The sequence below is a fragment of the Typopeltis vanoorti genome, chromosome 8, assembly GCF_054136105.1.
Source record: "Typopeltis vanoorti isolate ZY-2024b chromosome 8, IOZ_Tvanoo_1.0, whole genome shotgun sequence".
NCBI lineage: Eukaryota > Metazoa > Arthropoda > Arachnida > Uropygi > Thelyphonidae > Typopeltis > Typopeltis vanoorti.
This window is the reverse complement of record NC_143556.1, coordinates 8,594,219-8,612,793: the sequence shown is the minus strand read 5'-3', so window position 1 is coordinate 8,612,793 and position 18,575 is coordinate 8,594,219. Positions and strand designations below refer to the sequence as shown.

Sequence of the window (18,575 nt, the reverse complement as noted above, 5' to 3'; positions counted from 1 at the left end):
TAATGCATTTTAAAGACTGTGCATGTTTGTTTGTATGTTTACTTTCACCACTGGCAACAAAAACATTATTTTGCTAGGTGATCAGCAGAACTTCTTTGGGATGGATAATGCAACTATGTCTTTTTTTTATGCGATTCCCAACAACCTCAGGTAAATGGAAGTCAACTAAAAAAAAATAAAATAAAATAGGCATCTCATCCATCTCAAAGAAGAGCTGCTGACAACCTAGCAAAATGAGTTTTTTGTTTCTTGGGATGGAAGTGAAAAGTGCCCATGTATGCACAACCTTTAAATTCATTGAAACATTAGAAAAGAAGATAGCTTGCATTATGCTGATAAAAAAACAACTTTTGCTTTTGATAATGTCTCTTAAAATCCTCATTTACTCTAGCAAATCACAGTAATTTATTTGGTAATACATAATTATATATTTCCATTAAAATTATGTTATTTGTTTTCTCATGCTTTCTTTTGTCACTGAAACAAAATTTAAGCAAAATATTACTCTTATTATTATCAATAAGGCTTAAGTTCACTGATTTGTACATGAACAAAAGAAAATGGGCAAATTTTGACATGTTTAGCAGATCTCATTATTATGTTCCTAAAATTTTAAATCCTTTGAACTTTACATTAAATGAGCTATCTACTTGTAAAAACTATTCTTGTGTTCCTTGCAAGTTTTCTTTAGTGAGAGGCAACGGTATTTTAACTGAAATTCTCCTAAATTTTATTTTGATCAATTGCGTTTAAGGAAGAGTTTTTCTATTTGCATCATAGGAGCTTCTGTAACCAATGATGTAAAAATTGCTACTCCATAGGACAATACCAGGAAACCCAAAAAATATGTCACCTGGAAAATAAAAGTGTCATTATACATTTTTGGGACAGTTATTGCATTCATGGATAATTCAATGTGATGTTTTTTTTTGTCAAAATAATTATTCTTAAATAGCTACAAGATTAAATGTAAAATATAAAAATAAAAGATACATAAGAAATGGCAGCAGTCAGTTTCTTAATATTTACGCTACTATTACTCTAGCCATCAACCTCCCCATAGTTCTCCTTAAATTCATTCAATTTCAGTGTACTCATTGCCTTTTCGAACAATGCAGCCAATCACCCTCCACTTTTCATGAGAAAAATCTATTCCTCATTTTTTTCTTATCACTTTACTCATGATTTAAACTTATGTCTTTACCATTTAAGAAACACTGAAACATATATGCCTCTCACCCTCTTATGTAATTTACATGATTTGATTTATTTGCTTCTGAATTTTATTCGCCCTTTGTTCATCCCAAACATCAGCTAACCAATTATGTGCACATTAATTTAAATATTATTGTTTGCAGTACCTCTGGCTGGACTTTTTAAGTTTGTCTTTTTTTGTAATAAATAGTCTGATATCCTGTCTAATCCCATGCCTGTAATTAGATGAATATTTCATAACTCCAGTCTGCATCTGCTCTCTCACATCAATCACTGCATTATCTCTGGATGATACATTCTTACAAAGTGGTTACTGGGTAATTTAAATATTTCTTCTGTTATTGTTACCTCCATATCATCTGCATTCATTAAAGCTATTCTTCCATTATTATTCTTTCTTTTACTAACAAACATAGAAAGAATTCCAGCAGAATCTGATTTTGCCCTCCTTACCCATACAGGTCATCTTCTTGTCTGTGCTTTGAACTGCTCATGAGCTTGCTGATCACATTTCTCTTTAACTTCTCCTGTATATATATATTTTTTTTTTGATAAGCTTTTGTTAAATTATGATGCTGGTCATCCATTTTTCATTTTCTTTCTTTTTTTTTTAAATGTTTCTCCCACCCATGAAAGGTTATTTGCAAAACCTAGAGTACATTTTGTACAGTAGATGGGCTAAGGATTTTTCCCTATATATATATATATATATATTTTTTTTTTATTAATTTTATGTATTTATTTTTTTCACAATTTTAATTAATTTTTTTACATAGTCCAGAGACCCTGCTTTAGAGACTGGAGCAGTGGTCTCGCACCGAGAAATGAAATTCATCTCTCACATAAAGATAATTACAAACATCCATGTCTACAGCAGGATTTAAACCTGCAGCCTGTTGATTGGAGAGTGGGTATGCAAAATGTGCTCAGCCAACCAGGTTGGCTCCAAGTTAATTCATTCTTCTGATCATGGACAAGCAGCTTCAATTCTTTCAAACACTCCTTGATCATTTCCTATATAACTGTTAATACCCTTACTTGCAGTTTCTTGTTCCATGGCACTGCATCAAGCTACTTCCTAAGTTTGTCATAATCGCTATCTCTGTATACATACACTATTTTTTAAATGAAAATTCTACATACTTAGCCACCTCCAAGACTACATAGTTACTTTTCCTACTTACTATAATCAAAATTAACAAGGTTATCAGAACCTTAATTTAAAACTGTTTAGAGATTAGAATCTAGAGTTACAGAAGTTGATATTCTGGAATTTTGATGATTTCAGTAGTTCAAAGGTTGTTAGATGAAAAATATGAGTGAAGGTGCAGTGTACTGCCATCCCGAAATCCACAAAATGGATTTGCAGCTGAGAGAGAGAGAGAGAGAGAGAAGAGTGAAAGATAACAGTGTAGTAGGAAAGGTTGACAGTGTGCTGCCGAGGTATGACGATGATGACTTGCGACAGAGAGCCAAAATCATGAATGGTATACTAGCAGAGCTGTGAGGAGAAGGGAGTGAAGTTTGTGGATGTATGGCATGTGTTTGAGGGAAGAATGAAATTATACAGGTGTGATAGGTTGCATTTAAATGGCTTTGGAGTAAGTGTACTGGAGAAAGTGTTGATGAGTGAAAGTACAGCATGTGGAAGTAGAGTGTGTGTAATAAGTGCAAGAGATCAAAAGAAAGAGATGAAGGAAAAAAATCAGGAGAGTGGTACTGAAGAAGCAAAAGTGTTTGGCAGTGGAACCAGTAATAATGTGAGAGATAAAGATAGAATGGGAATGCAAGAGGAAAAGGGAAACGGGGAAGGGGGGGGATCTTGGGGGGGGGCATGGCACGGGGAGAGTGGATGTTGAAGTCGGTAGTGAATGGATGTATGAATGGATGAAGTATATTGTGATGTGGATGGGGAAGCTGAGACTGAGCAAATATATGTGGTAAGTGGTGATAAAGGTGATTGGGCAGGCATGGTGAAGAAATCACAACCAACACATGGCTTTGATAGGACTGGCTATAGACCTAAAAATGAACTGCTGCGTTTGTTTACAAATGCCAGAAGTATTAAAAATAAGAGGGATGAAATGGTTTCAGTGATTGAGTTTATTCACCCCAAAATCATTGGAATAAGCAAAACATGGTTGAGTGAAGATGATATCATAATGGGAATAAAAATGGAAGGGATACAGTATTTTTCGTGAGGAATGAAAAGACAAGAAGGGAGGGGGAGTGCTGCTGATGATAGTCGGAATTATGTCCACATAAGGTAGACATGAAAGAGGGAAACAGTCACAATGGTTATGAAGCAGTGTGGTGTAACAGTGTGGTTGAGAGGAAGACATATTTAGTTGGATATTTTACAGGCCTGGGAATGTGGAGGGTAATGATGAAGAAATATATAAAAAACTTTGATTAGTGTACAAAGGAAGGACAATTATTATGGATGATTTTAATTATGGCAGTATAGATTGGATTGAAGAGATAGCATCTGGAAATAAGGAAAATGAGTTTCTTGAGTTCTTGAGAGATAACTATCTCAGGCAGCAAGTAGAGGAGGCCATGCAAGGATCGAGAGTTCTAAATCTAACTATTTTATCAGAAGATGTGATTGCGAGAAGGATTTCATACTTTCCTCCAGTTGGTGAAAGTGATCATGAAGTAATCACCTGTGTTGTGGTTAGTAATGTGCAGACTTTTGAGAGGAAAGGATATATGTGGAGTTAGTGATTATGACAAGCTTAGGAGACAGCTTGGAGCTATAACATGGAATGAGGAGTTGAGTGGTAAGGAAATAAATGCTGCATGGGAAATGGCAAAGAAATACATAACAGCATCAAAGTGTGAATGTATTCCAAAGGCAAAAAGACTGAATAAGGCAGGTGTTAAATGGATGAATGTGGGGCTTAAGCATGAAATCTGGAAAAAAGAAAGTACTCTGGAGGAAGTACAAGATGAATAATATTAATAATCAGTCACATGAAGAGTATAAAGAACAAGCCAGGAGAGTGACTCAGTTAGTAAGGAAAACAAAAGTAGATTTTGGGCAGAAATTGGCAAATCAGGCAAAGAAACATCCTAGAGAGTTTTTAGATATGTTGCAAGAAAGGAAGAATGATCATGGTAAGATGAAGTTGGTTGAATGGTAACTGCTACAGAAGGCATTGTTGAGGTATTCAGTATCAATTTTTAAGGATGTTTCATCCTGATCAGGGTGGAATCATGACGAACTTAAGTGTAGAGGACATAAATGTGAGTGAGCATGAGGTATTTGAGGAAATAAATAACCCTGATGTCAATAAGGTGATAGGATTTGATGATATATCACCACACATCTTAAGGGAATGTTCCAGGGCATTGGCAGTAGCATTGGCATGCTTGTTTAATAAAAGTCTTATAACAGCACAGGTTCCAAGGAGTGGAAGGAAGGAGAGTAAAATTGTTCCACTGCATAAAGGTGGTGCATAAGGCTTCAAGTTATAGGCTGGTCTGTATATCTGGAGTTGTGGTGAAAGTAGTGGAGAGATTGGTGAGAAGTAGGATACAGAAATGGGTTGATAACAGCAGTATTCTCTGTGGTTATCAGCATCGGTTTGTTAAGGGGAGATCATGTTTCACTAACTTACTTATGTATTACAAGGTGACAAATACCTTGGATAGGAGAGATGCATATATAATGGTGTACTTGGATTTTGCAAAGACATTTTAAAGACTGCTACACCTCAAGCTCTTATATAAATTGAAACACATGGGCTTGTATAATGCATACAAGCCCATGTGTTAGATAGATTGCATGACTGGCTGTTGGATAGGTATCAGAAATTTGTATATGGGGGTGCAGTATCCCGAAAGAGAAAGTTTACTAGTGGTGTGTGCCACAGGTGTCAGTTTGGGGTCATTGCTGTTCAATTTGTATGTTAGCAGTGGTGGCCAGTGAAAATTTTAAGTGGGGGTGCTGCATATACAAAATAAAAACTAAAATAATAAAATAAAAAATTATTTTTTACCTAATCAGTAACCAATTAATTAATAAATAAATGTACATATTAAAAAATTGCTTTATTAAAAATATTTCATTCTCACCACGAACAAACACCAATAATAAAAGTTTCGTATCTCACAGAAATAACACACGCAAGATACACTGCCCAAACGAGCAGTGTCGGAACCACTTGTAACGAGAAATGACAAGCGTAAACGAATATTGGTGAGTCTAGCTGCAATTAGCGCGATAATTCTCACACTGCGTTAGATTGCAGTGCATTTGTTTTGTGTAACGATAATTAAAAAAAAATAATTCTTTTCATATTTTCAACAGTGACACTCGTCATAATTCAGCCTTGTATCTATAATAAATAAATAATTATATGGTATTTTAACAAAATAAAATAAGATTTACAAAAAATAGTTCACCCTGAACACGCACTAATAATAAAAGTTTTGTATCTCACAGAAATAACATACACTGCACAAATGAGCAGTGTCAGAATCACTTGTAACGTGCAACGAGAAGCGCAAACGAATATTGGCAAAGCTAGCTATAAGTGGCCTAACATGATAATTCTGACACTGCATCAGATCGCAGTGCATTTGTTTCATAATCTAAAACATTAATCGAACAATTACAATTATTAAATATTCAATCAATGTCAAAACATGAGCTTTAACATGTATTGCATTTATATAATGTTGTAAGCATTGTTATTATTTATAAACACATACAAAATTTAATTTTTTCATTTTTTCCTTAGGGGTGCTGCAGTGTCACAGTGCTTATGTATGCGCTGCCACCATATGTTATTCATATTGTCATGGGTTTAACTAGTGATATACAGCTGTTTGCAAATGATGCAAAACTGGGGAAAGCAATGCAGAGTCAAGTGGATGTTATGGCCTTACAAGAGGACTTGAATAGATTGCATGATTGGGCAGGTGAGTAGAACTGTCAGTTCAATTTTGCAAAGTGTAAGGTTTTGAGATTTGGTAAGCAACGATGGGATGCAAAGTATACACTTGGTGGGGGAACTTTAATCGAAGTAGAGGAGATGAGAGATCTAGGAGTGATGGTGGACAAGGAGTTGAAATTCAGAGGCCACATTGCACAAGTTGTGAAGTCACATTGGATAATGGCAATGATGCGGAGGACCCTGACATACAGAGACAAAGAGGTTATGATGCCAATTTTTAAGGCCTTGATCAGGCCTCATATGGATTATTCTGCACACATTTGGTCACTGGGTTTTCATGGTGATGAGAATATGTTGGAAAGGGTCCAGAGAAGCTTCACAAAGGTGATCAGTGGTCTTTGGAATGTGGAGTATGAGGACAGATTGAGAGAATGTAAGTGCAGAGCCTTGTGAGTAGGAGGAACAGAGGAGATATGATTGAGACATATAAGTTAGTCAGGAGTTGTTATTAGATTGACGTGGAGCAGATTTTTCATAGAATGGAGGGGGGGGGAGGGCTAAAGCAATAGGCCATTGCTGGAAACTGTATAAGGAGGGGGTGTGAGCAGAGGAGTGAGAGTAAGTTCTTTTCATGGAGAATGGTTGTTGTGAGTATAATGCATTGTCTGAGTGTACTGTGGGTGTAGACACACCGAATCAATTTAAAGCAGAGTTTCATAAGCATTGTGTGCAGTAGTGTGTACCTCCCACAATGAGTCTGATTTCATGGAGGTCAGATTATAATAATAATAATAATAACCAAGACACCAGCTAGTAAGCAGATGCTACTTGACTCACAATTGTGATTCATGTTTTGAATATAGCTAACGAATTTTCTCTTTTTCACCTGACGATGCCCATGTAGTTTATTCCAGTCTTCTCCATCAGTCCTGGGGACTGGTGGAGAAGACTATGGAATAAACTACAATCAAGTACTCGATGACAGATCCAACTATCAAACCTCCAGGATTCAGTCTACCTCAACACCTCTGAGACCAGCTAAACAGATTTAGGACCAGATAAGGCTGCTGTGTCCACTTATTACATCTATGGAAATTTCACAGTCACTTTTTTGTGTGTGTGGCATTGTGCAGACTAGGCATCATATAATATTACTAATGACGGTCCCACATGCTCCTTCCCTGGGAGCCTCAAGAACTTGCATTTACTCCCAGATAGTGCCATAGATTAGTTAACTGAACTGTCAACATGTATATAGTTTTGCAAATTAATTTCTTGTATTTTTCCTCATATGTTAATTAAATAAATAAGATCATGTTATTATTAGAAATTGTTAATTCTTAACCACAAAGATTAATGAAAATTAACTATTATTTAGATATTGGTCAAGTGTAGGTGAATAACTAATTTAATTACCAACTAGTTTTGCCGGCTTGTGCTGTCAGCTTCATCAGGGTACAATCAGGAAAGCAAAGAAACGAAAATTACAAGCTATACGTTAACTGACAATTCTATTTCAATAACAAAATAGTAGTGCGCGTGAAACAATACGCGTGCCACGGATACATGATTTACTTGTTGAGATGCATTTTGTAGTTTGCACTGAAGTACATTTCTTGTGTGTTTATGGATCTAATTAAAGTCTTCCATATATCTGGTAGGATTAAACCTTGGTTCCTGTTGAGGTTATTTGTGGAACAAGCGACTGTAGCAGCTTCTTTCCATTCCAGAATCTTCAAAGAAGCTGCTACAGTCTCTCGTTCCACAAATAACCTCAACAGAAACCAGGGTTTAATCCTACCAGATATATGGAAGACTTTAATTAGATCCATAAACACACAAGAAATGAACTTCAGTGCAAACTATAAAATGCATCTCAACAAGTAAATCATGTATCCGCAGCACGCGTATTGTTTCACGCGCACTACTATTTTGTTATTGAAACAGAATCGTCAGTTAACGTATAGCTTGTAATTTTCGTTTCTTTGCTTTCCTGATTGTACCCTGATGAAGCTGACAGCACAAGCCAGTGAAACTAGTTGGTAATTAAATTAGTTATTCACCAACACTTGACAAATATCTAAATAATAGTTAATTTTCATTAAGATCATGTTATCTTATGGAATGAGCCAGTAGCGCACTCAGGATTTAATCTTGGGGGGGGGGCGAGTTGAGTAGACAATTTGAGAATACACACAATAGAAGACACAACACAACATAAACAAAAAAAAAATAATTTTAATTAGGAAAAGATTTTTGGAAAATTTTAGTGCTTTTTTTTCCCTTTTGCTTTGGGGGGAACAGGGCCCCCCTGGCCTCCCCTCTGGATGGGCCACTGGAATGAGCTGACCTAACTCCAGTGTCTGTGGCTAGTCTCACTGACCTTGATTCTAATGTCCAACACAAGCACTGATCTCATTGGGGCTTCCTTATATAATACCAGGATACATAGCCACAAAGGCTTCAGTTACATGCTTTGAGCAGAGTCCATGTCTTTTAAGTTAGTGCAAGCTAAGACAATTCCTATAACCAAGGTTATATTCTCATAAACTCTCTGGTAAAATTTTAAACTTTTTAAGTTTCAATTCATTTGGCTCTACAAATTTGATCAAGCTTAACCTTATTCTGCATTGTCTCAATATTTGATAGGATAAATACTGAATCTGAGAGAGCACTGGATGCAGGTGTCATACCAGACATTTTAGTACTAGTAGAGAACTTTTTTGAACTGATGGAAGAATGCACCCTGATAGCATTTCAGTTTAGGATGAACTCTGTTTCATGAAGCTCAGCAGTATAGTTCCTGGCTAAAGACCCCAATAGAAACTTTGATTTTGGTTCTATATGTACAGCAGGTAAAAAATCAAAGCATTCTGCTTCTGTATGTTTGAAGAAACTGTTGACAGACAATGTGAGGGTGGAAAATTTCCCTTTACTGCATAAAGACAAGTTGCAACAAGTCATATCAATGTCAGTTAATGCCTCCATTCCAAGGTAGTAGCATTTTTGGAAGCAGTTGTGCAGCACTGTTTAAAATAAGGTCTAGAGCTTGTATTACTTCTTTTAATTGCAGTGATATGACAGTCAGACTGCCATATCATTCCAATGAGTGACATGGCAGTCTGATGTGTGTGTTTCACAAATTTTCCCAATGTAAGGAAAAAAAAACTGGCTGGCCGAGTGGTTAGCGTATCTGCTCCCAAGACAAAAGGCTGTTGGCTCGAATCCCGCTGTGTGCATGGATGTTTGTGATTGTCTGTGGAAATACTGGTGGTGGTCGGCGATAGATGGTGTTGGTATAGTTGTGGTCAGTTGGTGGATTGTGAGTGGTGGAAACAGTGTTGTAGAGCAGATGCCCTCCTTCGATGAGTCTTTGGACTCCCTGGAGGTGACAAATAATAATAATTATTAGTGTGAGATGGGCAAATGAATGGGGGTCTCAGTTTAATGCAGCAAAATGTAAGGTCTTGAGGTGTGGGACACATTGATGGGACACTGCATACTCTATTGGAGGAGCTATACTGGAGGAAGTAGGGAAGACAAGAGATCTGGGGTTGATGATTGAAAGAAACCTGAAATTCAGTGGACATATTGCAAAGGTAGTGAAGGTAACACAGAGGATTACTGCAATAATGAGAAGGATGCTGACCTGCAGTGATAACTCTTTTATCTCTGAGGTCAGCGATAAAACTCCAAGCAAAAGAACCAAATCTGAGAACAATAGTCCACCCTTGGACTACTGTTCTCAGATTTGGTCCCCAGGATTTGAAGGGGATAAGTGAACTGTGGAAAGGGTACAAAGGCGGATAACAAAGATAGTTTCGGGACTGTACAATGTTAGTTATGAGGATCGGCTGAGGGAATGTGGACTGCAGAGTTTGGTGGATAGAAGAAGGAGAGGTGATATGATTGAGACTTTTAAATTGTTGAGAGGTGGTTACAGGGTTGACACTGGGGAGTTCTTTTGCTTGGTTGAACGTGATGACAAGGGGCCATCCCTGGAAGTTATGAAAGGAAACTTTCAGCAAGAGGGTGAGGAGTAGTTTCTTTGCATGGAGGGTGGTTGATCCGTGGAATGCATTGCCTGATAGAGTGGTGATAGCAAGAACAGTCAATGAGTTTAAGGAGTGGAATGACAGACTTTGTGTTTCCTAGGAGAGACCTCTCACGATAAGTCTTGATAGACGTGTTTCCTAGGAAGGACCTCCCGCAATGAGTCTTTTGACTCCTCGGAGGCCTAAATAATAATAATTATTATTATTATTATATTAGTTTGCCTATGTTTATAAAAATGTTTTTTTCTCCTTAAAAAAAAAAAAAAAAAAAAAAAAGGAAAACTAGATCCATGTCATTAGCAAGTGACAGTGCTATTACCACCTCTCTTGTTGAAGTTGCATTGTATAAATCCATATTTGATTTTCTAGAGCAGGGTTCATAGCACATATGAATGGTCTACCTATGGTGGACTAGCATTCTATGGGGATTCAATGTTTTGTGAGTAGAACTGCTATAAAACAAAACCAAAAAAAATAGGAGAATTATTTGCTATTAAGTAGGCATATAAACTGTTTTTAAGAAAGAGCAGTGTATCACAACAAAGAATTGAAAAAGAAAAATAATTAAAGCAGCTTGCTTACCATTGTGATGTTAGAATACATCAAAGTAGACTTAAATGCCTGTAGATAAGTTGCAAGTATGATAGGATGAACAAGATAAGCAGCATAAGTAAGTCTACTCAATGGAATCCATCCTTTCCATGATAAAAATGAATTAATAAAACCTAAGTAAGAAGAAAAGTATTATACATTTTCAGGATGCGAAGTAAATGAAAATATACAAGAGCATGTAGGTAGTTTTCGGTATTGAGATCACATACTAATATAAAGAGTTTATTAAAAATAAACAATTAAAAAAAAACGATAGGTTTTGTGTGCCGAAAGACTTACATCATCAGGGGTAATGGTGCATAAAAATTTTACACAACTAAAGCTTATTTACAATTAATTACACATATAAGTAATTGAGAAACCAGAATACAAATGATATATTCATTACTGTATGTATGTTGGAACATTGCTAGTTATTGTCACATTCTCTGTTCACAGGTGCCATATCCTAGGTCTGTGACAGTTAAATTTTTGATAAAGGCAGTCCACACTTGATGTAAAATCATGCGTTGATTTTATTGCACTGTGTAGGGATCCTAAGCATTGTGCGGCTTCTTTAAATTTTCTTGTGAAACAGTTATCAATATATGACATGTTTTTCTGTTGCCAGAGTACTTGATGGTCAGTAATGACTATGTGGAAATATACCTCATTTGTGCTCCCTTCTTTTTTCAATGTCTTTTACATGTTAAGGCATGCGGATCTCTCCTGACCTTCCCATCTGGCCTACATAACAAATGTCACAAGAGCAATGAATCTCATAGATGCCTGGTTTTTTCATGGGTGATGTAGCATATTTGGTGGATGTAGGAATCTTGATATTTTTTGTAAAGGCAGAACAGCCACTTTTATGTTGTATTCACGGGGCAACATAGCCACTTCGTCCGTGACATTTTTGATGTACAGCAGCGTGATTGCATTTTTGAAATCGTGTTTAAGTAAGGGGGTTTGCAGGAGTTGTAATTAAGAATTTTTTTGATCATCTTGGGTTCAAAATCATTAAGCACAAAGTACTGTGCCAGTTAGTGTAATTCTACATTTCTATTAATTGGTGTGCTATATATATTGGATGCCCTGTCTCGCAAAGTTTTAATTATGTTTATTTTTTGCAATGGATGGTGGTGTGAAGCAGCATTTAAAAATCTTCCCGTTGTGGTGAGTTTTCTATATATGGAGAAGGATAACCTTTTTTCCTCTTCGTTTACTTCGACAAGGATATCAAGGAATAGTACTTTTTAATGCTATTCTAGTTCAATAGTGGATTTTATATTGGATTCAAGTTGTTCAGATAATCTTTGAAAGCAATCAGCTCATGCACTGTTCCCGACCAAATAACGAAAATATCACCAACATAATGTAACCAAACTTTTGAGTTCTTCTGATAGGTTTTTGATACATTAGTTTCGAAATTTTCCATAAACAGGTTGGCTAAGGCAGGAGAAAGGGTAAGGGGAACCCATGGCAAGTCCTTCTTTTTGTTCCAATATTTGTCTTGAAAAATGAAAAAGGTGTTTTTCATGCAGTGTTTGTATAATGCTACATTATCCAGTGGGAAAAGGTTTCCAAGTAGATCATTTCTGGGCCCATTGGTGAAGAGAGTGACTATATTGAAACTTGCTAATATGTTGAAGGTTCTATATTTATATCCTTTACCTTTTCAATGAAATGCAAACTATTCTTTATGAATGATTCTGTTTTTCCTATGTGTGGTGTCATCATGTTACGTAGGCCAGACAGGAAGGTTGAGAGAGAGATCCGCATGCCTGAACGTGTAAAAGACATCGAAAAAAGAAGGGAGCACAAATCAGGTTTAGCATTCCACACAGCCACTACTGGCCATCAAGTACTCTGGCAACAGAAAAACATTATATATTGATAATACCTGTTTCACAAGAAATTTAAAGAAGCTGTGCAAATGCACACAGTGCAATACAAATCAAGGCTTGATTTTACATCAAGTATGGTCTGCCTTCATCAAAAGTTTAACTACCACAGACCTAGGATATAGCACGCGTGAACCACAGAACATGACAACAATTAGCAATGTTCCAACATGCATACAGTAACTAATATATCATTTGTATTCTGATTTCTCAATTATTTAACAGTTGTGAAGTTATAAAAAACATCTAATATGTGTAATTAATTGTCAATAAGTTTTTGTTGTGTAAAACTTTTATGTACCATTACTCCTTGATGATGTAAGTCTTACGACACATAAAACTCGGTTTTTTTAATTGTTTATTTTTAATAAACTCTTTATATTAACATGTGGTCTCAATACCGAAAACTACCTACAGAACCGCTTAACTACAGAAACCTATGTCGACATATACAAGAGCATTTTCATTTTTCATACAGTGGAAACATTTTTTTAATGTATAATAATTAAAACTTTATACTTACCTAGAATTTCTTAAAGGAAAACAGCTAGATAAAGTTGATCTTGGTTGACAAGTCTGTTCTCAGCATTGCCAGCTCAAACATTGTATTAAAAATGTTTGATGTGAGGCATTGTTGTTTAGCTTCGTTTAACCTATACAGTACTGATGATACTGCGCCTGGTTTGAGAGTAAGTAATATCCAATTATTTGCTAATAATGAAAGTTGGTGATTGTAATCAAGGATTCAGCTAATACAGAATCTCTGTAGATTGATATGACCAGCTTATATGAGCAAATGATAATGAGTATGAATTCAGTGTTGTTAAATGCAGATTTATGCATTTTGTACTGTGAATACTGTGGGACAGAGTAAAATACAGGTGTCTGGGCTAGAGGTATCCAAAAATACACACATATCTTGTCATCTATAAAAATTTAATAAAATCATTTTTTGTTATTGTATAGAGTAACTTACCAAGTTTTTATGAAAGTAAAGTTCAATATGGACTCCTTTTGTAGCTCAATAGATGTCAAAATGATATTTGAGCTTTTGCTAAGTGTTTCCCAGCATCTGAGGTGTTATCAGAGCAACTGCTGCAACAATATGCTGTTTCAAATGATCAAAATCTCGAACTTTTCTCTGGTACACATAGTCTTTAATAAAGCCCCATTCAAAAAAGTCTAATGGAGTCATATCTGGAGATCTAGGCAGTTAGGCTTTCTCTGCTGATCCAATGTCTCATTTAAAAATGTAGTAACATCTCAATGGAAGTGTGGTGGTGGTGCACCATCTTGCTAAAATGTGAAACCTACGAGAATCTGTGGAACAGCAAAGATCTGCAGCATGTCAAGGTAAGTGTGTCCCATCACTGTGGGTTCTATGAAAAAAGAAACACACCAATGATGCCATTTTTGTGCACTCCTAACCAGACAATAACTTTTGGTGTGTCCCTTTCACTTTCAATCACTTGGTGAGGATTATCAGTATCCCAAATGTGGCAGTTGTGTCTGTAATCTTTCTTGCAAATATGAAAGCTTGATTCATCACTGAATAACAACAGATCAAGATAACTGGGATTGTAATTGATACGGCTGATCATCTCAGCAGTGAAATCAACTCTCAAGCAGTAATCACTGGCTGAAGATGTTGAACTTTGTACTAATGCAAATGAAGATGTTTGTGAACAATGTCATCTGTTGAACAAGGAATCTACAGCCTGTTTAATTGACTTAAGTGGGCTCCTAGAAAGTGATGCCTGCACACAATCCACAGCCTCATCAGTCACATGCTATTTTGGTTACAGGAAAATTCATCGAAAAGCGAATTCATCGAAAGACAATTCATTGAAAAGACAATTCATCGAAAGAAAATTCGTCGAAAATGCAAATAATCGAAAAACAATTCACCGAAAATTTTAAATTTTCGATAATGTTATGGTAAAAGTAATCCATTTAGAACAAAAACTGAACCATGCAGACAGCTTCTTGTACCAACAACTTCTACTAAGTCATTTAAGTAAGAGAGCTTTTGTAATACAGTACATAATTTGGACACATTACTTCTTTGTCGCCCGAATATAGCTGAACTGAAAACTGGAATGGTTCGACATTTTCTTGTAAAAGTTTCAAATAGCGAATCTGATTAAAATTCATCCCATAATAATTTCTGTATTGAAGTCGCATATTACTATTAGCAACAATAATAATAATAATGAAGCCCACATAGTTCAGTCGGTAAAAATGAAGCCGTTTAGTTAGAAAGACCTGGGTAGTTGGATCCCATTTATGCATAATTTTTATTAGTCCTGTTCTGCTAAAGGTAAGTTAGCAGGCATAATATAGATACGGCTGGGCTTTTCTTCCAGAAACAGGCAAATCAGTCCCATGAACAGACATGAAACAGTTATCAGACAAGAAAGACTATAAGAACCATATTGTTCTATAATTTTTCCCTATGAAAGTAGCATTGTAATCTCCTTATTCGGTTCAGGTTTTGTTCTAAATGGATCAATTTTCTCATAACATTTTTGAAAATTTTAAATTTTCGGTGAACTGTTTTTTCGATGAATTGCATTTGTGACGAATTGTCATTCGATGAATTGTTCATTCGATGAATTGCCTTTTCGATGAACTCTCCGGATACCGCTATTTTGAGTGTTTCTCAAGTTTGTGAAACCAAATTTCCCATCTCTTTTAGAGTCTTATCCCACTGAAGAATGGATTTTGATGTGGGAGGATCCATATTCCATTACTGTCATTCACACTGCCAAATATATGTAACTGATTTAAATTCAGTTAACCAAAGCATGCACTGTACTGTCTGCTGTGGCATCCACATCTTGACTGAGGCAACAGCCATTCTAATGCAGTTTTTGTGTATGCATGACTACTCATGTGCATTAGTGACCTTGAAAGTATCTTGGAGAGGTTTCTATCCACTGTGCTTTAGTTTGAGAAAATATAATGAGTAGTTCTCACATTATAAGCTGTTCTTTTTGGATACCTCTAGCCTAGACACCTTGTATTAATTGTAATTTGCTACAAGTGATCAATGAAGGCAGAGATTGACAGAGAGTTGAAGTTTAAGAGCTACATTGCTAAGGTGAGTTTGTCATCCTATCAGCCAATTGAAATGTTGAAGATGGTGAATGGGTTTAAGGAGTGGGATGGTAGACTTTGTGTAGTCATGTGTGTGGAATGGGATACTGTTAGATGTGAGTGTGTTTTCGGTCGATATGTTATAGAAGGACCTTTCCTCAATGAATTATTAGATTTTTTAGAGGATTCCTTATAATAATACAGTCTACTCTCAGTGTAGATAACTCATAAAGACCATTGGAACAGTTTAGCATAGCATTATACCTATTGGGCTTTGGTTAGGGCTTTTCAGTACTTTCTTATAGTGAGTGAATTAGTTATACCAGTGTTCACTGTAGTGAGTCAACTGTAATTGTCATCATTAAATGAAAGTTCTTTATGGGAAGTGTGCAGACATCAATGATGTTCAAAATTGTGCTCTATGTATCCCACAAGGAGCAATCAATAAAACTCACCACTGTTATGTTGATGAAATAATTAAAAAGAGCATCACAATTCACAGCAGACTGAAAAGAATCTGACACATAAGTTCAGGTGATGAATGCTGACTTTACTAACACTAAAGAGGTTCAAGAATCCACATTCTTTTATCAGTCATATTCACTGCTTTAAGAACATATATAAACTGGTACATTTAGAAATAATGCCTACTGGCATTATTCTTAGCTATGAGCAAATGCCATTAACTGTGAGTGAAATCAAAAATTGAAGACATTGATTCAAAAGAGTTCATCCTGACACATAAAGCAGTTTTCTTTCAACATAGTAATGGTGGATGAAAAGATGTTACCTGATCCAAGGACATGAATGACTACAGAGATTCCATGCACTGGAATAGCATATACAGCCCAGACTTCACTTCACATGGCTTTCATCTCTTCATGAAAATAAAGAAACATTTATTTTTTTGAATAAGGCATTACTCTTTGTCAGATCAAGAAATCAATAGAGAGTATAGAAGAGAAAGATGTGGCACCACAACAAGATGCTCAGTTCTATTTGATGGATTCATGACCTAAATGTTAGGAAAAATATGTGCAAACCATAGACTAATCATGTTAAGAAATAATAATAATTACTATTAATAAATGTCCATGGAATCAAAAGACTCAGTGTCAGAGGTCTCCCTCAACCAGCAACATATCTGTAATATTGACCCATCAACTCATTCATACTCCTAGCATTCACAACACATTTTGAAAATGCATTCCTGACTTACTACACTCCATGGAAAAAATGTTTCCTACTCCTTTATTTGGCATGCCATACACCTGCTGGGAATGGCCTCTCATTCTCTTCATTTTACCTTCTAGTCTACATATAATGCTCTCTATATTAATTCTGTAAACTCTCCTCATTTAAACATCTGTGATGTCATCTGTTTTCAGACTATACACTGAACTCTACAATTTATATTCATTTCATCAACTTGCTTCCCATAAATCAATATTCTAGAGACTCCTGATGCTGCTTTTAGTTACCTCATCATACTTTCCACATCATAATAGAAATCAGCTGAATACATCTGTTCAAAATGGTCTAAGTGTATTGGAATAACTTTGTACAGTGACACAATTACCACCTTGGTGCTATCTACCTACACAGCAGCAATTTGCCCATTGAACTTCAGGTTTCAGTTGATCATTACTCCAGATCTGAAATCTCCACCTCCTGGTGTACATTTTCCCCAGTACAGTACACAGCTTTACACTTCTTCATTTCAAAGTGCAAAGACTTCCATTTATTAACATTAAAGTAGCAAAAGCCGATTCAAATCTTTCTAAAGAGGCATGACATCAGAAGCCTTCCTAATTACTCCTTATAACTCTTGCAAACTTTACATTCAGCAAACAACTGAATGGTCCCTATTAATCTACATTATATATTATTAACTAACAAGCTGAAAAGTAATGAAAAGCAAAAAACAGAACTCTGTGGTATACCACTGACTACCTTCTTCTTCTGTGAAATGTTATCCACACATAACTTGCTAATATTTTTAGAGAACCAGTCTCCTATCTATCTAACATATTATTAATATTACCGTATTTGCCAGCATATTGCACCCACTTTTTTGTACACATTTTTTGGGAAAAAAGCTTTATCACTGAATATTATAATGAATTTACAGTATTTCAAATATAAAGTAATAAGTAGGTCTACTTTCAACAAATACCTAATCTAACTAGGAAAGAGTACTCGCCTTTTAATCTTCTTCGTCAAAATCCAGAAATTCATCTCCAGAGCTAAAGCAGAGACGCTTGAAATCTCTTCTATATCAGAATCTGAGTCCTCATACAACAAATTGTCCTCTGTACCATCCAGTGCATTACTAATTCCTCACTTCTTAAATGATTTAACCACTGTCTCAGTTTTCACAGCATCTCATGTAACTTTCACCCACTCACAAACTTGCAAAATACTAGGCCTCTTCCTTCTTCCTGATGGTGTAACTTCAAATCTGAAGACTGCATGCTGTTCTTACACTTCTCCTTCATAAATCCCTTAAATAATTTATTAATACAGACATCTAAAGGTTGAAGCTGACTAGTTAGACCTCCTGGAATTACAGCTAACTGAGTTTTCAATCCCTTGAGTTTATTTTTAACATCTTCTGTTCAGTGAGAACAAAACTGATCCCATACTAGCAGGACAGGTATGCTTGTATGCAATACTGATTTGCTAAGAAATTTAGAGAAAATTTAATGGCAGAAATTAATTTATCACCATTCACAACAACTGCGAGAACATGCGCATCCGCTGAACTCTACGTAATTGGAATGCTCTCACACACCTCAAGGAAGCAA

General features: G+C 35.9%; 1 protein-coding gene across 1 annotated transcript in view; it reads right to left on the bottom strand.

Moving 5' to 3' along the window:
• Positions 1-456: 456 nt before the first annotated feature.
• The window catches only part of LOC150103712 (nose resistant to fluoxetine protein 6-like), a 308,906-nt gene continuing 290,787 nt past the window's right edge, over positions 457-18,575 (bottom strand). Inside the window, exons 14-15 of the mRNA XM_090396914.1 lie at positions 10,757-10,899; positions 457-853 (exon numbers count right to left, since the gene is read on the bottom strand). Of these exons, the coding sequence (XP_090253040.1) occupies positions 740-853; positions 10,757-10,899 (257 nt within the window). The 3' untranslated portion in view covers positions 457-739. The remainder of the gene's footprint in view (positions 854-10,756; positions 10,900-18,575) is intronic.